The 22,129-nt window shown below is 39.9% G+C and overlaps 1 protein-coding gene across 3 annotated transcripts in view; it reads right to left on the bottom strand.

Moving 5' to 3' along the window:
• LOC128262177 (transcription factor hamlet) overlaps positions 1–19,856 on the bottom strand; it is a 32,573-nt gene extending 12,717 nt beyond the window's left edge. The window contains exons 1-4 of one of the 3 annotated variants that reach the window (XM_052996278.1): positions 19,187–19,856; positions 6,467–6,972; positions 2,679–2,810; positions 2,350–2,581 (exon numbers count right to left, since the gene is read on the bottom strand). In XM_052996278.1, the coding sequence (XP_052852238.1) occupies positions 2,350–2,581; positions 2,679–2,810; positions 6,467–6,972; positions 19,187–19,247 (931 nt within the window). In that variant the 5' untranslated portion in view covers positions 19,248–19,856. Of the gene's footprint in view, positions 1–2,349; positions 2,582–2,678; positions 2,811–6,466; positions 6,973–7,261; positions 7,428–9,334; positions 9,862–19,186 lie in introns of those variants that run through there. The other 2 variants (XM_052996279.1, XM_052996280.1) reach the window with 2 other exon arrangements.
• Positions 19,857–22,129: the final 2,273 nt, after the last annotated feature.

Genomic DNA, 22,129 nt, shown 5'->3' with positions numbered 1-22,129 from the left:
TTTTCAGCTCATTAATCATCCATCAGCTTTGCCGGCGACAAAGTGTCAATCCGCGCACGTCTGTGTGTTTTCGTATCTGCAGAGTTAGTTAGGATCTCGTTTATGGGCTTGGTCTATGTGGTGTGTGTTCTGGCAGTCGCCAGTTGGCCATACGAATGTATCTAAATGTGCTTCGTGTATAGTTTGTTCCATTGTTTGATTGGTCGATTGAAGACTTGCCGCGACCTAAGCCGAAAGCCATCTCAAAAGTGTCTTGGTTTCGTTTGTTTTTGGGGAATGGTTTCGGTTCTGCTTTGAGGGGGAGGGCTGGAGTCAAGGTGAAAAGAGCTCGCTTTGAGTTGACAACTTTGTGGGTTGGTTCTTTTTAGAGTGATTTAAGGAATGGCTTGATACAATTGTACAGAAAAGGCTACTCATTTTTGACTTTAAACTCTAATGAATCGAATGGCTTAATTATAAATTTGTATAAGTTATTCTTATTGTAATAAATGTTGTATAGTAATAAATGTAAAAAACCATCTAACGGTTATTTTTATATGAAAACAATAATAAGATAGTCATACGAATAAAACAATTTAAGTTTTGCTTAAAAAATGAACTTCTAAGGAATGTTTTATATGTTATTCTTCTTTAAATATCAAGATAAACTCTTAATATCTAAACTAAAAATTGAGGAATATTTTTTTTTGACATCAATATTTTTAAGAGTTTTAAATTTTTGTTATAGCTATTTTAATTGTTAAAATTAAAGCCAGTAATGACGCACATAATTTTTTGCATAACTGAAAAAAACTTTCCCATGCTATTAATCGCACCCCTTGGCATTTGTATTTTCCTTAGTGAAAATTTTCGAAAATATAAAATTCCCAGCCCAGTTACTCATTAAATATTCCTCGACAAAAGTAACGGTCGAAACTTGGAACTCCCTCTCCTGAAAATTCAGCGATCTTTTGCTACCGTTTCAACCACACTTTCGATCGCTCCTTGCCACCTATTTCCTTTCCGTACGGAGCCTTGATCGCGTTGCCACCCCCGTGCTGCACTGGTGGCATTCGCTGGCAAGTCCTTGGACCAGGACATCTGGGCCTTGTCTTTTGCCAGACCAGAGACTAGAGTAAATTTCCCTGCTCAGCAGCGCGTGAACTGCGAGAAAAGTTACTCGAAAGTACGTTGAAAACGATATGTTAAAAAGTCAAGTCACAGGTGTCCTTTTTTGGAGGGAAAAGCGGGTTGAATATCAAGCTTCGAAAAGGAAACTTTGACAGCTTGGCTTTAATTGAAAAACTCAAAAATAAATGGAAAATCATTGTAAGGCAAATATGATCCGGCAGATAAGCATATGGAATAAACCATTATGTTCATTACATATTCAAATTTTAAGCTGACTCGCTAACGAAAACATTTCCGTGGAGATTTAAATTTGTGATAATCAGAAAAAAGAGTGTGAAACGCCAAATGAGCTGTCCATAAATCCCACATGTTTATAATCAAACACGCCCCGGCTTCCCATTTTCGAGGGACTCGAGGGATGCTGGATTAGGCTTAAATTGAGCGTGTGCCATTTTGACTGTCAGCAACATACACAGCGGATAGCATATATCGCTGACACAATCTCGGACCCTTTGTTTGCTGATGGATCTCTAATGAAATTATCAAACATTTTAATAACAAATGAAAACATGTGCGGTTGCCGGAATATTGCATGGGCGCATGCGCAGCGCACAAATTGATCGCATTTAGGGGAGGCAAAAGGGTGCGCGTTGATGTCGCAGAAGGGATGCCCGATTCTGTGAGCCCTCATAAGCTGTTCCAATGCCTTTTTGCCTGTTCCCGAGATTGTATCAGAGGGCCGACGCTCGTGCCAGGAACTCTGTCACGGGCATTGCCACCGGATTCTGGATTCTGTATTGACCTGACCCACAGTGGTTGCGTTGTGCGTTAATTGCCTGGCACCACAGCTGCACTTATTAGCCACACCAGCATGGACACAGCACACACGTTATATTCTTTTTCAATGTCAAATCTAGATGGAATTGAACAATTTTGTATAAGGGGTCCTCCTGGTAGCCGTGCATTACGATGGAGAATGACATATTAATTACTTTATTCATTTCAATTCCAATATAATTTTTGTAATATTATTCTCTTTAAAACTTGTCGAAAGGAAACTTAATCGCTTAAATTTTGTTAAGGGATTTCTTGCATTTTGAAATAATTCAGTTCTTTTGACTAACTGAAAACTGCTTAAATTTTAAAATGCTTAACTTCGAATTTGAGTCATTATTGTAATAGTTTTTACAATCGGCAACTGTTAAAATTAATGCAAAAAAAATAAAATAGAGTACTCACCATTATCACGATCGCTGCGATCATCGCTGGGCAGGGAGCTTCCCCCGCCCCCGCTTTTCGGTCCCGAGGACGAGCCGGCGGCCACTGCGGCGGCGGCTGCTGCGGCGGCTGCGGCTGCCAGGACTCCTCCGCCGTTAATGAAACTTTCATTCAGCTGAACAGGACTCTTTGGACGACCGTCGACGACCATTTCACTGCCTGCATTCACATAACGATTCGTTTCGTACCACAGCTATTAATTAAAAAAAAGGGAAAATAATTGTAAAAAATTGTCAAATAATTCAAGTGGCACGTGCTTAGGGGTTTCGGGTCGAGGGGCTTGTACTCACATAACCGCCATTAATGTAACTCTCTAAATTAGCCTCGTCAAAGCCATCGTCCTGAACGGTTCGGATTTTTTTCAACCACGTCGACACGTCAGATGTGGGCTCTAGCCAGCCATTAAAATATCCATTATATGCCTGCAAACGAAACATAAGGGTAATTGATTTAAAATATATATTTTATTCATTTTTGTGGTCTTAATAATTTGAAGTTGTAGTAGATTTCTAAAGATAACTGCAGGCGCCATCTGTTGGTTCAACCCGGCTAACTGTGCTATTTTTACAAGTTGTCTTTGCTAAGCCATGACACAAACCCGCACAACTGTCATACATCGTGTATAATTGACATGTAGCCAAGTAGATTTTTAATTTTTGGGAATAAAATTGATTTTAAAATACTTTTAAATAATAAAAAATGTATAGTTAACATAATATAAAATCGTAGAACACAATTATTTATATATGCAGCAGTTTAATAAATAATTTGAGATAATAATACAAATGTTTGAACATATATTATGACACTAGTTAGGAAAAATAGTTATTTAAATAATGAATTTACGAAAAATGTAAATGTTAAAATATTAAGTATTCTTACCGTCACCAATTTTATAAGTATAACATAATTGGGTTATTAGTTCCATTTCCTATAAATTATTTATTTGACGTGATAATATTTTTATGTGCAGAAGAATAAAAAAATGCTTAAGAAAATCACTTTATTTTTTATGATAACACAAAATATATGTCTTATTTAAGGAAGAATATATAAAGTGCATTAATGAAAAATATGCCATAATTATACCCAATTATTACTCAGCCAATTAATAAGGCCCTTAAGCACCCTAGTCAAAAGCAAACCCAGCAAGACGCCGCCCAAAAGTCTGCCCACCACATCAAGGTCACTGGCAATAAGGGGAAACTGCAGCAACAGTGCGAATACAAGCAAAAAATACAACTCAAAACTAAACAAAAACCGCCGACAGTTTTTGTATACAAAATAAAAGCAGCGGCGCCAAACTGAAATACGCATAATTTACACAAATCGTTAACGGCGGCTGCCGCTTTATTTTTTTTTTTCCTTTTTTTTGTAGTTGCGGCTGGAAATGGGGAAAACTGCCTTAGACTTTGCGACGCCGAAAGTTGGAGGCAGCAGCAGAAGCAGCCGCAGCGGCAGAAAAAAAAAATCAACCACAATTTAAAATCAAAAAACCGAAAAAAAAATCAAATCCAAAACTCAAACGCTGCGGTTGACTGAATGACTTTGCGTATGCGCAACGTTCAAGTCGCCGCCGTCAACCTCTTGTCTATGAATTCATTTGGAAAAACGGCATTTTACAGTTTGCAATCGAGTGGTGTGTGAGTGGGAGAGTCTGCAGAGAAAGAGCGAAAGAGTGAACGAGTGAACGAGTGAAAGAGAGAGGGCGAGCAGCATATGTGCACGCTCCAAAAATTAAGTTAACAACGCCTCAAGTGGCTTCTTCTGCCCCGCGGCATATGCAGAGCGAAAATAAAATAAATACAAATTTATACGCGCGTATAAATGAAATAAACTTTGCGTTTTTCAGGACGAGGGAGAGGTTGGTTTGCTTTCCTCAAGTGCTTTCCCAAACAAGTAGGTTGCAGTCTGTGTTTTAAGGCTGGGAGGGGAGGGGAGGGGCCCTCGGAAGTTATAGTTGCAAAAATGTATAATTGGAAGGGCTTAGATTTTTGAAAACGGGCGAGTTTGCAATAACAATAATTAGGAGAAGCAGGAGATATGGCTAAGCAGCATGGAATGCATCAAAACACATCTGCTTACATTTATGGAATGTTGTTAAAGTCGAGAAGTTCAAGTTATTAAACAAGATAAATGCTTAGAAAAAAATTTAAAAATAAGTTGACAGAACACAAATTCTGTATTAAAATTTTGTATGGAGTTTTTTGTTTTTAAAGTCCTCCGCAAAAATCACAAATTATAAAAACTTTTATTTTTCCTTTAATAATTGGCTGAAATTATGAGCTTGATAAGTCTTATCTTGGCACTCAATGACTTTGCAAATAAATAACCAAATACATATACTTTGTTAATTGACTAGCAATTTTTTCAAAACTTTGTTCATTTTCGAGTAAATAAGATTACCTTTTAAGATAACTATCTTTATAAAAAAAATCATTAAGAGAAGAAAATAACACAAACAAAAATTTTAAAAAGTACAACTTTCTTTCCTCCAAAAATATATTTCCCACATAGTGTCATGTTTACAGCAGGGCAATAGATCCCACGATAATACAGGTTATAGTATAAGATCTTTTGCCTCTGTATTTTGCTCGGCTACTTAAAACGGCAAATGAAACTGCAATCCGATGCAGCCACTAAAAAATGATAAGATCATCGCAACATGGCTAAAAATTGCCGTGACAGTTTGGCAAGCAGTTCCAGTTGCCCGTTTTGTCCGTCGATAATCCCCGGACAGGCATCACACATGTCCTTGCCTATTCATAACTTTATTAAAAAGGAGGCCACAACTCGGAGCAGCAAAACACGAAACAGTCAATGGGCAGGAAAAATATTTACGCGCCAGAGATAATCTCAAAGTGTTGGGTTCGCTCGGTCGGTTGTTTGGTTGTTCAGTTGGCAAAACTAGAACTACAACTGGCTTCGAATTGCCAGATCAGATCCTCCGGGAGGATCAGTCGGGGAAACGGTGGCAGATAGGGACAGATACGGCCAATGTATCTGTCAAAACGGAAATGTGAACGATAAAAGTGCGCTTGATTTGAGGATCATCTAGGAATAAAGGACAGAGGCAGCAGCAGCAAAGGCTCCGAAGGCTCTGTTATTTTTGCAATTTTCGCTCGAGTGGCAGAAACAATATTTTTGTAGCAATACCTGAGCTGAGCTGAGTTGTGTACGTAGGTAAAGGAAGGGATTTCTCCTTGTGCGAATTGTCAACAGGACGAGGCGCGATAATTTGATTGGATTGTCTGTGTGCCCAAAAGAGGCACAAACTGGAGGGAGGGAAAGTGTCAGTTGACTGACTGACTGACTGACAACCGATCGAAGGGTTCATCGGCAGCAGTAGCCTGCGATCCCGCTTTCGATCCCTAATTGGAATCATCAGCCGGCCTCGACTTAAGCCTCATTTGGGGTGCACTTTGTGGATTTTCGTCCTGGTCGATGGTTTTCCTGGTTTTCCACTCCGTCGAAGGTAAATTAGCTCTGGCCAGGGATTAGGCACATTTGACTGACAATTGATACCCTCGAGGTAGAGCTCTAATCAAATCTCTTTCCAATCGTTTGATTTTCCCTGCGAAAACCACCCAAAAAATTTGGGATGACTCAATTCGGTTGCAGTTTTCGCACATAAAAATTGGTACGGATCTGATGGGATTAAATGTCCCGACCAGCGAAAAAAAAACAGTAATTTGAGATTGCAAAAATGCGCACACATGTGAAAGGCTTAAGGACCGTTTTGGTGATATATTTTATTTCAGATTTATAAGTTTTGTAATATCAGGCAACGGATTTTTTGTCCTGATTGTTTGGGAAAATATTTGTGGTGGAAAACTAACGACATATTTGGGTGGAAATAGGAGATTTCTATCTGAATTTTGGCCGAGAATAACAATCAGTTACGTTATATAGCATAATTCTGGTTAAAAGTAGAGAGAAATTAAGTGTAAGGCTTTATATAGGTTTTTATCTCTTTAAATTACAATCGTTTTTTTTGGTTAGTTCTCAATGCTGTTTTGATCACCCTCCTTTGAGTTCTTCAAGTATAGTAACTTATACAATTGTAAAGTGAACTCACCTTCCATGCCAGGTGCTGATCGTTGGGCTGGTGGCTGAGCTTCATGGGAAAGGGTCCGTAGCGGGTGCCCCGCTGGAGCGGCGTCTTGGCGTAGACACCGCCGCTATCACGGATGTCCAGATCACAGTCCAAATCGCTCCTCCGCGCCCACTCGTGCAGGATGTGCTCCGCCTGGGCACGGTCCTTGAAGAAGGCATCCATGCCGTCGGCGGCGGGTGATTGGGATTGGGCTTCCAGGGACAGAGGCAACGTTGGTGGCGGTGGCTGGTGCTGCTGGTGCTGGAGATGATTGGGGTGATGCAGTAGCTCCGGATCCAGAGCCCGCCTTGTCGGCGATCCTTCCACGGGATCCGGCTGCGGCAAGCGATGGCGGGCGGCGAATGAATCGTCCAGTGGCTCGGGCAGCGGATTGAAGGCCTGACTCCTGGCACTCAGGTCCAGGTGATGGTGGTGATGATGGTGACGCACAACACTCGCATTTGGATCGAAGTCGTCGCCACTGGAGCCTGAAGCGAATCGCAAAGAATAAGACACCGATTAGAAATGACTTTTCCGACCGCCGGCTAGCAAGCACTCAAAGCACTAATCCTAATCAGTTGTTGGCTGTCAAGTCACTCCCAAAATAAAATAGATAAAGCCGACTCCTCAAGCGAGAGATGACAATCGTCGCCCGGTTCCATTTAAAGGTATCTCCGGGTGATTTTGCAATGCACCGACAGCTTGTGGTTACTATCTTCCCGTCAAGACAGGTGTCTGTGGTCTCTACCCTTCCGGCAGACAGGGCATATCTGTTACCTCGTATGTGTTTCTGAATTGCCCGAGCAGGCTGTGCAAATAAAATCTGGATCAATATCGACGGGAAAATATTTAAACTATTTTGTTGACACAACAATTTGAATGAATAGCTTTGATTCGTAATCACTTTTAATTGATGTGACTGGACTGACGTCTGCCGATTGAATATATAGAAAGACAGAACTTGGACAGTTAAAAAGATAATTCACAGACAGTTAAGTCGGGGGTAAAGAGATTCTATAATTGCTGGTTTTAAGGAAGGTATTTGAAGTAAATATTAAGCAATGCCAAGTTAGCAAATCACAAAAACATAATATTTATATTTGGCTTAAGAGAATATCACAGAAATAATACTTATAAAATAAGTAAGTTAAAACACTCTCTTTTATCAAGACATTTTACTAATAAATAAAATATCTGCAAGGACAAAACTATATTATGAAAAACCATAATAATTTATTATAGATGATGATGTAAGAGTCATGGCTCTATAAAAAAGTGCATTCCCTAGTTGTCACTTAAAAAAAACCCCCCACTTCTTTGAGATATAGATAATCGGTGGGCTCGGAACATAAGTATACACGCACAAATTACCCGACGATTATTGATATTTGCCCAACTACTAGTTGTTGTTTGCTGTTTGGTTTCTTGTCTTGTCCATCCGCCTTGTTCGAACACTTGAAACTAAATCGTAATTTGAGCTGTTAGACAAAATATGACAGCGCTTCCAGAGATAACGAGTACCAGCGGTACGAATGGTAACAGTAACAGTAACATTACCCCGAACCAGATAAGTATCGGCCATATAAATAGACCGCAAAACAGGCGCAAACAATGGGCAGCAATGGTCAAACAAATATTGCGTTTAGAGTGTAGAGTTCGAATTTGAGTTCCTAGACCCGTACAACCTGCTGCATTTCGCACATCCTGCGGCACACTCTATTTGCACAGCATCCCGAGACTTCGATCTCGAACCCCGACGGCTTCACACCATTTAGCGAAATCTTTTTGAAGAGGCCTACACTTCAAAGACCGCCCTCGGCTCTATTTGACAACCCGATTGTTAATCACTCCAGTTTTCTTTAGTTTTCGCTTTTACTCAAACGCAAGTGTTTTTCTTGTTAGTTGGAGGGGACTTCGGGACCTTCGGCTAATTTGTTTTTTAGGTAATCACATTTGGAACTGGCCTGCTGATAAAACTGCCCATAAATGGCTGATTGCCTGTGTTTGGGGGGCTTGATAAGTGGGGATCGATTTTAATGGGCTTACTTAGGGCTTACTCGTGTTTGAGTTGGGCCATTAAAAGTTTGCTGCAAAGTTTATGAACGAAACTAGATTAAAAGATGTTTTTGGTTGACTTAGGAGACAGAGTTCTCAAGAGAATGGTTTTGACTAATTTAAAATGCACTTGCATTTTTATTACTGGCTGATGTTTAACTAACTTTTCATTTAGTTTATTTAAAGGTGGGGTGCAGTTTTTAGAGTCGAAAATAATTTAATAATTTTCAAATATTTTGCATAGTTAAATAAATCTATTAGTAAGCTTAAAACTTCAAGAAAAGAAGCTTGTTTTCGATAATTATGAAAGTTCCGCTTAAGCTTGAAGATATTTTAAAATAAACTTTTTAGGAAAGTTACAAATTTTTTAGGATAAATCAAATGTATAGTATCTAGACACATAAACTTTTTAAATTTAGTAATTTGCAAATGTGGGTTGTTGTCAACAGCTTTGGGGTTTTTTTTTATGTATATAATAGATATGAAAGACTTTCATCAGACTTTTAAAATCCTATTCAATCCAAGGTAATGCCAAATTAATATCTGTTTTAATTGTTTTAAACACTTGATGGGTTAACTCATGGTACACAGTTCTTCTCACTGATGTTTTATTGTTGAAACACAATCGAGTGACTAAAGAATGGATTGGCTCAAGCTGATTCACTTGGCTTCCTTTTAAGTTAGTCCCATTGTAAACCATTTTCAATGCAACTGATTTAGTTCAGGGAACTACGATTCCCTGTAAGTCACGGCGCGAGATACCGATTTTGTTTATATTCACGGCGTGGAACCAACCTGATATGACAAATCGATCGAACAGCATGATTCCGCTTTTAAACGTTACTTGTAATTATCACAATAAACAGATCGGTTATAAATGTGTGTATATATATTTTCATAACACGCGACGCGACATTTTTAGTGGCCTAACGTGGGCTAACACTGCGTATGCTCGATGTCGCTTTTGGTATAGTCCGATTCTTGCGATTCAAACGGCTATCTGATGGGTTGGTCGTCTCTATCTGCCGGTTGTCTTCGCAAGACTGCTGCGATAGCGCAAAAAATATGAAGAACAAAATTGTGTGTGGCAGCGACGTCGACGTCGACGGCGACCGAGAATGAAAATGAGAATTTGAGAATGCAACAGCGGCGGCGGCGGCGGCAACGAGGCGAGTGTGATTTTCCAATTCCGATTGCCAGCACGCTCAGCAACGAACTGAATTGTCTGGAGGCGATGAGGATTCCTGGATTCTCGGATTGCCAGATTGCCGGGTTCTCTGATTCTGAATGGGAATTTTTCGGGCGGCTGGTTGGCTGCCCGTTCGCCATGGTGGTTGTTTCCGCTCCTCTCTGCCAGCCACAGAAAAAAAAGCAAGCAAGCACTGAAAACCATACTCATCTCCAAAAGATCGCCCTGATGTCCTGGCTATCTTCCCAAACCCAAAAAGTCTAAGGGATGAAATCGGAGAGCAGAATAACCGCACTGAGAGAACACGACAGCAGCCTCTCTGTGTATCTTTCAGTGCGTTCATATGTATCTCCATCCTGCGCTCACTCTCTCGCTGTCTCTCGGGGATTCCGGGATTATGTTGGGCCTCTCTTTCGCGGCGAGAACACCTCTCTTTCTCGCCCCTTGAAATCTGTGTCAGTTCGCAGTCATTATTATTATCTGAAACTTGGTGATTCTGATTCGAATCCTTAGTGCCAGTGGCCACAGAAAGGATAACAGAGGGAGATGGCCAACGAGACAGGGATAGAGAGTGCGAGTGTGAGTGCGGGTGCGGGTGCGAGTGCAAGAGAGATGCCCTTATTTACCCCTCGATTTTTCCTATCAGAATGCGGCTATGTATCTTTGAGATACACAGACATCCAGCTCGTGTTGAGGGAGGAGTCAGGATAATAGGGCGGGCACATCTTCGCATTCATTATGCACTCTTCTATATATAGACTCTGCTTTATATATAAATGGTATATCTATATACCGAAGTGGAGATATGGATACAGAGGCAGCAACAGATACAGATGCAGCTGCAGATACAGATGCAGATACAGCACCAGATACAGATACAGATACAGATGCTGTGTGCTGCTCTCTTTTTCTGGTTGCTGGTAGTGCCTCTGTCTCTGTTGCGCTCTTGCGCTTGTTTGTTTGCGGTTGGCCCAGACACCACCCACTGCTCCCCCACCTGCTCACTGATTTACCACCCCCCCCCACCACCTTTGTTTTACACCGCCCCCTTGGGCAGACAAAGTGGCAAGTTGCCTGGCTTGCGGTTGCCATATCCTTAGCATCCATTTCGATTTGGATTTGGGGTTTGGCTTGGGCATTGTGGGTTTCGTTTGGTTTTACCTCAAAACCCCCCTCCCTCCCCCACTGAATTTTCGCCCTAAATCAACCTGCGTCTGTTCCAAAGCGTGCGCAATAAGCACACATTAGGCTAATGGCTGTGTGTGTGTGGGTGTAGTCTGCCCACCCATACATATATATGTTTGTGCCCTTTTTGTATCTGTGTGTGTTTATGGCTTCCTGCCAACTGTGTGTGTGTGTGTGTTAGCCGGACAGAGAAAACTCACGGCTATAATTGAAAGCGACGACGACTTTTAGCCTGCGGCTGAAAAGGCAAAGTGTGCCGGGCTGATTTCCTCGCCTTTCCCCACAGTTCTCCCCTCGCTTTTCCTTCTGGTTGCTCTTTTTCCCTGTTCAAACAACAACAATCCTGGGCTCTTTTTTTCTTTTTTGGGGGAGATGGGGGTGACAAGTACATGGGCTTTTTGGCCTTTTGTTTGCAACTTAATTTTGTATCTGTCGTTAAACTTTTTTCGTGTTTCGGTGGGTAAAGGGAATTTTGTTGGACTTTGGCTTAGATTAAGAGAAGGTGGTGATAAATTATGGTGATGAGTGGAAGTAGATGACTGGCTATTAAGTGGAGCTTTTAAAGGGAACTAGGGAGACTAGCTATTAAAACCTATTTAATGAGGCATTTGATATTTGGCTATTCCTAGTCATTATCATAAACTGGGTAATGATATGTAATCAATTGCTCTTTCTTTCATCAAGTAACATTTTTACTTACTCCCAGATAGTTGCTATCACCTCATTATGAAAAGAATATTTTTTTATTTATATATTTAACAAGAAATTATGGTAAATCTCTTAAATTAATAAGTTTTATAAGGTAAAAAAAATAAACAAAGTGAATAATTTGAATTTAAGTCAATTTTTTTTTAAATATCATATATCATATATATCATATTATGTAAAATTAAAATAACTTTATTTATCTCAGTGAAGGCAGTGAATGTTCTAAAATAATTATTAATTTATCAAATGCAAGAAGTTATATTTTCCTTTGAATTCCAGCACGCGTCAAAATCATTTCACATTATCTGAACATTCCATATAAAGAACGAATTAAATACATTTTTACTTATTAAAAAGATAAATATTTTATATTACGGCATTTAATTGTAATCGCTTGTGAATAAAGAAGTTTATCTTAAAATTTTCTTCTCTAAAAGATATAATACCTTTAAAAAAATGTACAAATACTGATAAAACAGTGTCAAAACGGAATTTTTACTTCCTAATAAAATTCCCGCGTGTTTCCTGCCCAACAAAAAATATACAAGATCGCTGAGATATGTATTTTCTAGAAGCCTCGCATGTATCACTCCATTGTGATTGAGTCATAAATTCCTTCACTTGTTATTTATTTGCATGAACACTTGAGGGAACAAAATCTTGGGCTCCGAATTTCGCAGCAAAGAGGTGCTGAGAAGGGCGCCCATAAAATACATAAATTCCTATCTGTATCTCTGCCTATTCGTGTATCAGTATCTGTTTGCGTTTGTCAAACAGCAGCACTCAATTAGGACCTCACAACATACGGGTGAAATATTGGTGGAATGTCATCGGCCAAAAAGGGGCGCTTAAGGGTTGAAAGGGTCTGACTTTCAGACTGTGACGCCAGTGCTAATGGCGTTAAATTAAAACAACATAATCGACAACGAGTCACCCCTTCCCCGCCGCTGTCACATAATTCAACACACACGAAGACCCGAAAGATACAAAAAGGATGTGTCTTTATTTGCATTTCGCTCTGGTTTCGTTTGCTTTACTTTGTCGGCGGCTTGTTCCGCATATGATAGCCCATAATTCATTAGCCAACACGCCTCGGAAAAAAGTCAATAATTTTTAGAGGGGCGTAGCCCTAAGCCATGCATAATCAGGTCAGATCAGAACAGACAATCCACTGACAGTCAGTGAGAGGTGATAAAATTTCAATTAAAGGATTGCAGTTCATTGTGGTGGAAGGGAAAAAATTATATTTATGGTTTATGCCTTCTTTAACAGATAGAATAAATATAAGGAATACCCAAAAATATAACTGAGCAAGGCAAATGGAAATCGTTAATAATAATTGAGTTGGTACATATGTACATGAGACAAACAATTTGGCTGTTAAAAAAAACGTGGTCACTTAAATGACAAATTATTTGTTTTTTTTTTTCTTAACAAAGCAGTGCCTATCTATAAAAACCCGTTTAATTCCAGCTGAAATTTAAATTTTAACGCGCCAAAAAACGCTTTTGAGATCGGCTGAATGCCCCGAGGCTGGGACACTTCCTTTCTGGCAAAAAGGACTCCATGTGAGTTCCATTCAGAGTCAGTGACTCCGGCTTGTCTCTGTGGAAGTTCTGTCGGCTGTAATTAACTCAGCTGGATGGCTGATCTTTGACTCTGACTGTCTGCGCCAGGACAAAGGACTTGTCCCGGCTTTTGTGAATGGCTTTTACAAGCTGCGGAGTGCAGGGAAATAAAGTTCTTGAAGGAATCAAAAGTCGTCTCGGTCCACATATCGCTGCCATTGTTCGGGTCTCGAGTGGCGGACCGAGTGTGTAGGAATGCCCTTCTTTTGGCATAACACAACCTATGAGTGCTCCTGACATGCATGTGGTACTTAAACAAATGCGGATAGATTAGTAGTTCAATTACAAAAAAATAATAAAGCAATTCAGAAGATTATGCTTTACCAAAAAACGTAAAACCATGATTGAATCAAAATATATTGCTTTAATTAAATGTAATAAAAAATCGACAAATTTTAATAAAAATTATTTCTAAAAATAAAACCTACTCTATCTCTCAGATTATTTAAAATTATATTTCTAGGGTTATGGTAATAATTTTTATTTCTATTAAAACTAAGCCAATAAATAACTTTTAAGATATCCTTAGAAATTTTATTCATGATATTTTACCCTCAACTGTTTGAATTTGTATATCAACCTCTGCTGATCTTGTAAGCCTGGCAACTTCAATTGTGTGTGTGTCTCATTGACAGGCCACGACTCACTGCGATTGCCTTAGCGATTCCCGTTCCGTTGCCGACTTCGATGCCGATTCTGATTGCTATTGCCATTGCTATTGCTATTGCGAGGACTGCTGTTCCATTGTTCTGCATTCGAGGCGGAGCGGAAGTCGCTCTTCTCTGCCGAAAAAAGGACCCCAAGAAAAAAGTGAAGCAGGGCAAGTTCTCAAGTCAAAATCCGCGAGACAGACGACGACCTGGGTCAGGACTATAATTATGGCAAGGTCAAACCGTTAGGAGTGCCGCTGAGGATCGTTGAGGATCTTGTTGAAGAAGAGAAGAATAAGTAGGAGGAGGAGGAGGAGGCGTGAACCCAGAGATCGTAACTTAATACGAGCCAAAGCTGCAAACTCCGATTCCGAATGAGATTCAAACCCATCCTTGCAGCACGCGCCCTCAAATCGAGTTTGCCCAAGTGCAATTTGCAATGTGCAACGGAAATGCCAGCAGAAGGAAGGAGCAGATACCCTCTACTTCCTGTCTTGGCACACTTTCCACCAAAAATCACATCTGCCAGGATCTTCAACTGCAGGGTGGTTTCCTCACAGATCAGACATTCTGCTCTCTGACCTCAAAAGATGCACAATTAATTGGAAAATGTCACTCACATGTAACCCTTTTCTAAGGGATTTTCTTCGGGTTTTTCTTTGGTTTTTCGCCGAGTTTTCTTTAATTAAAATTTTTGCACTACACTTTTTAATTAGCGTGAGAATATCACGTATATTTATTTTGGATTCTGCAGTTTCTTTTTATATATCAAACGAACTCGAGGGCTGTAATTTTTCATTTTTCATTTTGCCGACGCTTCGCAATCTCGCGCACCGCGGACCAGCCTTAAATTGTCACAAACCAAGTCCGAAGCTGGTCGCTAGACAATTGATTGCCCGTCTCGGCAGTTGGCGTTAAACAAACAAATTCAGAGAACTCTGGAGAGAAACGGGGAAAGAGCGCGAGCTGTTGACAACCCGTTAAAAATAGAGGAAAAACGACAAGTGAATCTGAGAAACGACCTCCAAAAAGTAGCAGAACCTTTTTGATATACGTACTTTATAAGCTTCGTGCCGGAGGATCGTTTGCGATCGTGCAGCCGACAAATGTGAGACCGACCGAACACTTGCTCGAAAAAGTATTTTACTAGCTCGTGTATAGTATCTGTGATGGCACGATCCACATGGAAGTGTGTACTATGCACCCCGCGACTGATATCTGGAGCCAATTTACTATCTATTCTATAACTTGAAAATTATTTATGGAAGAGGAAAATAGGCGAAAAAGAATCAGCTCTGCGAGAAAAATGGGAGCGGAAAGAATCGAGTTAGCCATAGTTAGTTGTTACCCTGCTCGGATATATGAATGAATGAAAGGAAATCGAAGCGATACCCCACTATCTTTATAGCTGTCTATCAAAGCAATCATAAACTTGATTATTACTTAACAACAATGGCATAAATATGATCTAAGCCTAAATGAACTTTGACGGAATGCACTATAAATAACAAAGTATGTGATAAATCGGGGTAAAAAGAAAATTGCCAAAGTTTATACTATTTTTGTTTAGTCTTAAAGAGAAAAACTATGCTCTTTTTATAGAAAAACATTCAAACAGTCAATATTACCAGTAACATAATTTTTTGAAATATAGACAAAAAATTTTTAAGGTAAATATTTTTATAATCTTAGGTTTTGCTTTTGGTTTCTCTAAATTCCAATTTGTCAGTACTTTCTTTCCCTGAGCACAAACATAATGTACAACCCCTTCTTAAAAAGTAACCCATATTTATTAAATACAACATCGCTTACTCCCGCATATCGGAACTATCTTCATTGACCACAGACGGGTCCAAAACATAAACAAAGTTGTGGGAGAAGGTCTCCGCTCATAAACAATAGAACAGTGACAAGATACTGACAGTTACGCCGATAAAACCAAGCCCGCTCATATACCATACCCACATGCCCGGTGGAATAGGGGGTCCGATTCCCATACACACTCCACTTTGTTTCCGTATAATTCGACATCTAAATAAACGATCTCTTAGCACAGTCCAGTTCTATTTATCTGCAACAGAAGCCTTGATGTAATGTCGTAAACAAAAGACAATGTGACTAGGTCGCATAAACAGGGTAATTAGAAAAAAACTTTCTGTAATAGGGATGAACTATTTGTAATTTACAACTAGTGTAGCTTGATTACTTGGTAACATAGTTTATGGAATTATCATTTGAAGTTGAGTTGAGAATATTTCAACCCTCTGTTCGTTATTTCATAGTAAACTACGCCTCAGTTGAAATTCCTTGTCTTAAGCCATATAACGTATACGCAGGGTCTGCCCAGGGCTATCATTTCCCGTTTCTATCTAGACAACAAGGTTGGATTGTGTGCAATCGAAGCGACAAAAAAACACTTTTGCTTTCGGACAGTAAAACGTCGAACTCGGCTGAGTCCGAAACCGAATCGAATCGTAGGAAATTGAAACGAGCAAATAAATGTCAAAAGTGTGTATTCGGTAATAAATTGTCGAAATTGGAAGAATAATTCGGGTGTTGTAAATCCATAAAAATATCAGGTGCGATGCATGCGCCGTATCCCCAGCCCCACTCCCTCTCCCTCTCCCCCGCTCCATAAGCCTCTGGCCCACTCTCGATGATATTTTTCGTTCTTCTGCGATGAAGCAACGCAATCCAAAAAAAAGTATAGAAGCGGTGAAGGAGAAGCAAGTACGCACAAGTGCACCATAAACCGTAGTGAGACGTGCGCTCTGATAGATGATATCATCAGGAAATACAAACATAGATTCTCTCTTTTTGTAGATCGATTTCCATGTGTGCTTAACCCATATTTCCTAAGTATTAGGAAGGGGAAGTTGTCGATTCAATTTAAAACACCTTCAAAATTTGCTAAAATAATAATAAAATGTGCCTTTTCCATAAGCGTATAATAAAAATAGGAGCATCATCTAATCTAAATATATAAGTTCCAGAAAAAAAGTGATTTAAGATTATCTGATTGCTATTTATAATTATTGGTAAATACGCAAGTTTAAAAAATGTTAAGTTCCTTAAAACAATTTTTTACTTTTGTTAGTAAGCCGAGTATTGGCCAAGACATGGGTTAATCCTCAAGCAGAGAGACATTTGCCACTCACTCAGTCAAAAGATGAAAGCAAAAGTCAAGTAGCGCTGATGGAACTTCATAAATTACTGCTTTATAGAGTATCCAATAGCACGGGCCATAAAGTGGGGCCCACTGATAACCCAGTACTGGGTACACCACCACCAGCCGCCTAATCTTGATCCCAATGCTTATCTGGCGTTTATCTCTGGCTCCGCGAAAGAACTTTTGGGACGGTGGAAACTTTGTCTACTGCAAATTGTATCTAGCACCGGCGATCTGACCAAGTTTACACCCGAATTTAAGACGCCCAATTCGAGTCTCCTCCCATTATCTGCCCACGAGCCGTAAATTCTTCGAGTGCGACACTTTTATTTTGATGTATTTACGACGCCTTAATGTGTTGAGAAAGAACCCACAGTACAAGTGATTGGTGTTTGACTCTTCCATTATCAGGCGACACCGAATGTTATGTTTTATGATCCTATATATAGCCGTTTCTTGCCTAATTGAATGATATGACAGCAGGTTTTAGAAAATATTTTAATAGCTCTTAATACAATCGATTCACAGGTCATAAAATTGCTGATACTCGAGTCCGATAACGATTTAACCATCGACCAGAGTCGACCAAAACTGACTGAGTAGCCGATCGTGATGGAAACAGTGAAGATGGTGGTGATAATGATATGATGATGGTCACGATTGCCAGGAACTTCTGGCTATCGCTCAAAGATTAGCATTCTTTTTTATTTGGCGGTTTTTGGCAAGTGTTTGTAGGGAAACTCGTGTTAGATAGTGATTTTGAAAGGGTAAGTAGTTCTTTCGAGGGGAAGAAAACAATACAAAATATTTGCTTTATATCAGGGTCTGTCTAAATTTGTAGATTTTCCTTCAATTATTCCTGACGTACTTCTGACATATTATTATGAACATATAAGTTTGAAACATAAGCGATATCTTACATTTCCAAGAACTATCCAATCAATTCCGCCAGGCATAATTATGAGCTCAAACCACAAATGCTTTGATCCCCCCAGGAATTAAATTTTTCGACGAATATGCGTTGTTTGAATCACTTCTATTTTAATACAACGAAACAATTACGATAGAGAACTGCATTAGGAAATCCGGCAAACTTTTGACGGGAATTAGTGTTCAGCAAAGCGTCATGAAATGATCCGATGATTCGCATAAACATGGGCTATTTGACTAATCTACACTGCGGACTTGAAATCTATTCTTTCTTTTTCATGAGAACTTTTATCAGCAGCATTGTTTAAAAAAACCAAAAAAAAAGAATTCTACATATTTTTAATGTTAGGTAATGAAAAGAACAACAGTAGCAGTCTCAGCTTAAGACTAATTCCTGTCTTCAGAACGTTCCGTTCATTTCAACCAAAGCTAATTTAATAAGAAATCCCTTTATCTGAACACAAGAGGAAATAAAGACGGATAAAAAAAAGTCATTAAAAAAAAAAAAAAAAATCTTTCCTAATTGAAACAGATGTCGGGGATATATTTTGAGATAAATTAGAGGGCATGAGCAGAGCTACGTCTTATTCTGAGTCGAAATTCCCGCTTTATAAAAGATTGTGTCCCTGGGGATTGCCGTAACTGCACTCCTCACTTCTCTTCACTGATTATACGTTATTTTTATGGCCCCTAAAGGGCTATGATATATATTTTTCGAGTATTGATATGATTATTTAACGGCATTATACTTTTCATATATGGGAAATCTCGGCTCTTTCAGAATATACAAAAAAATACCAACAGCATAATTTTGTATTGAATTAAAGTTATCAAATATGAACAAAAAAAAAATAATTAAATGCTTAAGATCAACGTCAATGAATATATGAAATAGCAAACATTTTAGTTGTAATCTTTAAAATTTGTAGTTTTTCCTAATGGGTCTCCTCGGGATAATTATGGTGAAATGTTTTTTTTGTTGAACAAGTACTTTATGTGAAAGCATAATTACTTATAAACGGCACTTGTTTCAACTTAATAAATCAAATCGGTTTCAAATTTAAGTTTTTAAGTTAAGTTAATATATTTTTTGACCTTAGCATAAACAATGTATTTATTTCTCGAACATCCTAACCTTTTCCCGTGAAACCAATGTGAAGAATTCTTCAGTTTAAAGTATATACTCACCCTGGTCGAATTTCCTTGCAATCGCTTTCGATCGCATTATAATCTCCAGCAGTGACGTCATTAATCTAGACTTTTTTGATATCCATGGCCAGAAGTTGAAGACTCAGGGGAAATCCTCTTAGCACTGCAGCCGAATATGGGCCACTGACATTGACATACTCCGCTATGCTCTTTCTCCCTCCTTTTTTTCCTGTTGCACTAACTCTTTCGCGGCCTTTTTTTTAGTGGCAAGTTAAGCCAAGAAGTCGAAACAATTAGAAATCACTTTTGCAAATCAAGAACACAAGTTTTTCCGGGGTGGACAACCGACACAACTGCATTTGCATAAAATCTCGACGTGGCTTGGGGTGGTGTTTACAAACTGTGGTTAAGGCAGCAAAAATCTTGCCAATGTCTGCCTGTTTTTTATTTGTCCTTTTTTACCTATTTTTTGTTGCACACGCGTCTCGAAAAGTCGTGTGGGGTTGTGGGATAATATAGAGAAAAGCCCCAACAAAACCGACGGCAAAAAGAGGCGGTTGCTGTAGTGGTTCGAGTTTTGTTTTGGAAAAGCAGTTTAAGGCACACACAGTTGGGAAATGCGAAATGCAAAATGCGAAAATGGAACTGGAGCTGGAACCGGTGGAACCTGGAGAGCAAAAACCACCTGAACACACCTGCCCCACAAAGCTCCTCGAAAGCGACTGACTGACGACGGAACTCGAGGCAGAAAACGGAGAACAGGAACGGAAAACTGAAAACAGAAAATACGCTGAGCGGAGCAGAGAACGCCGACTATTTCGTCTATGCGCTATAGTTTCTTTTTCCCCCAGCTTTTCCCCCCACCCCACTCCGCTCACTCATTTGCTGTTTTCCATACCTAAAAGGTAAAAAAAGTGAAGGAGAAAAAAGAAAAACCAGCCAGGGCAAGGAAAAAAGGAGACTGACTACCGCGGCGGCAATTATGAAGGAACGGGTGGAGCTCCCGAAACTCAGTCGCACCACCAACCAACCACACAGGCACGTGCTCGCCGTGGTAGTGGTGACTTCAGGTGATTTCTGGTCTTTCAGGCTCTTTTGCTACCTCGTTTCGAGTGTGTGAGTGCGGGCAGCCAAAGGACACTAACGACAGGGCACGAAAAACGCAACGTAATTCATGCAAATGAAGTCACGCAAGATTCCCCGCTCCGCGGCAGAAAGACAAAGTTCCCCGGGTCCCCAAATGAAACCTCGACGATTGCCCATCCAATGGGCTTTCACCTGGCCAAAGGGGAGTGGGAGGTGGGTGGAACCCTCATTGGCTGTAATTTGGACATTGCTTCGGAGAATCATAAAGGCGATGATTCGTACTGAAGACATTTTATGGTCAGACGATATATAAGAAAACTAAACTACGTAGCTAGCATTAGGCGAACCAAAAAAAATTAACAAAATTGAGTATTACAATTGCTTAAAACAACTTATAATTTTTGAAACAATATTTTAAGAAGTACTATTTCTAAAGGTATTTTTAATATATTTTAGGGCCCTTTTGATAAATGACTCACGCTTTATTAGTTTAAAGCTATCTTTGATTTAAAAGAAATCCTTACAACTTTTTCTTCTTCGAAAAACTGTATTTCTCTGATTTTGAAAGGGGGTTTCCGAGCATTGTAGGTTCTAGAGTCCAGCCCAAGCTACCCTTTTCCTATTTCCCTCTGGAAGTCAGGTAAAAGTCGTCGCTTAACCTTGTTATCTTGGCCATCTATCTATATGGCTGCTATTAAAGCCCAACAGGCCGTGCACATGCCAAGTAAGTTTTGGGCCTAAGTCCTTAATGTTGCCCCTTTTCAGCTTCTATGAGACCCTCTATATGACCCCTTTCTAACCCCTCTTTAACCCCTCTGTATTCCATCGAGATACCCCCTCGTAACCCTGTCTATCAGTCACTGAGAAAATTTATTCAACACCCACTCTATTACCCCACTCGAACACACAAAAGACAGGGACCACCCTCTGACCAATGGGCAGGCAAAAGACACGACTGGAAGGGGGTGCGTCCTGTCACAAAGGGGGGTTGTGGGTGGCTTGGAGGGGGTGGCTTAGATTTGTCGCCTGCTCAGTCCGCGTGTCAGTCGTTTGTCATATAGGCCCGGCAATGTCGGACGTCTGACGTCGTCGTCTGGAACTCTTTTCAAGTACATGCAATCAATATTTTGCTTGCATTAATTATTCATGCTTGAAACGAGCCATCCCCTTGCCACCCAGTTTCAATCCCCTCACCACCCCCTTTCACCGGCGCCTCTGGCCAGTCTGGATAATATTATTTCTGCCTTTAGCTGCGTTCCAATTCCAGCGCATTGCTGGCATTTTTTCTTTATTACCAAGCGAAATAGGCAAACAGGCCCAAACGAAAGAGAGGCGCTACTCGAGAAGAAAGAGAGAGAGAAAGAATTATACAGGAGTAGAGTGAGTGGGGTATAGGCAGATCGGGTGGGTGGCAAAGCCATAATAAAAGTAAGTCAGCCGAGGGAAAAACATTTGTTTTTGTTCCATCTCGTAAAATGTATGCGAAGATTTTAGCAAACGTTCAAATCTTTTAACGATTGTTGTTGCTGTTCAGTTTGGGTCAGCTTTATGGAACGTATAATTGGCCCAAACGGATCTTGGCATTCAAATGCGCTGCGCCTTATTAATAATTGCAATTTTCATAGCTGTTTATCTAACTCTTCGTACGTCATTTGGGGCGCCAAATGTTTTGGCTTTTGGGGGGGGGAGGTGGGTTATGGAAACAGGGCATGGTGCCAGGTCCATTGTTCTATTTTTACACTGCACTTGATCTTGCCAAACAAATATAAATTTACATAGTACATGCACACTGGAGGGCAGAACTTTGTTGGGATTTAAGCCAATTATTCCAAGGTCGCCCACTTGTGTGGAAAATGCCACAGAAAAGGGGTGAGAGGATGTGCTTAAAATGCATCA

This window comes from Drosophila gunungcola, unplaced genomic scaffold (assembly GCF_025200985.1).
Source record: "Drosophila gunungcola strain Sukarami unplaced genomic scaffold, Dgunungcola_SK_2 000001F, whole genome shotgun sequence".
NCBI lineage: Eukaryota > Metazoa > Arthropoda > Insecta > Diptera > Drosophilidae > Drosophila > Drosophila gunungcola.
The sequence above is the reverse complement of the archived record's forward strand: the minus strand, read 5'-3'. Positions and strand labels throughout refer to the sequence as shown.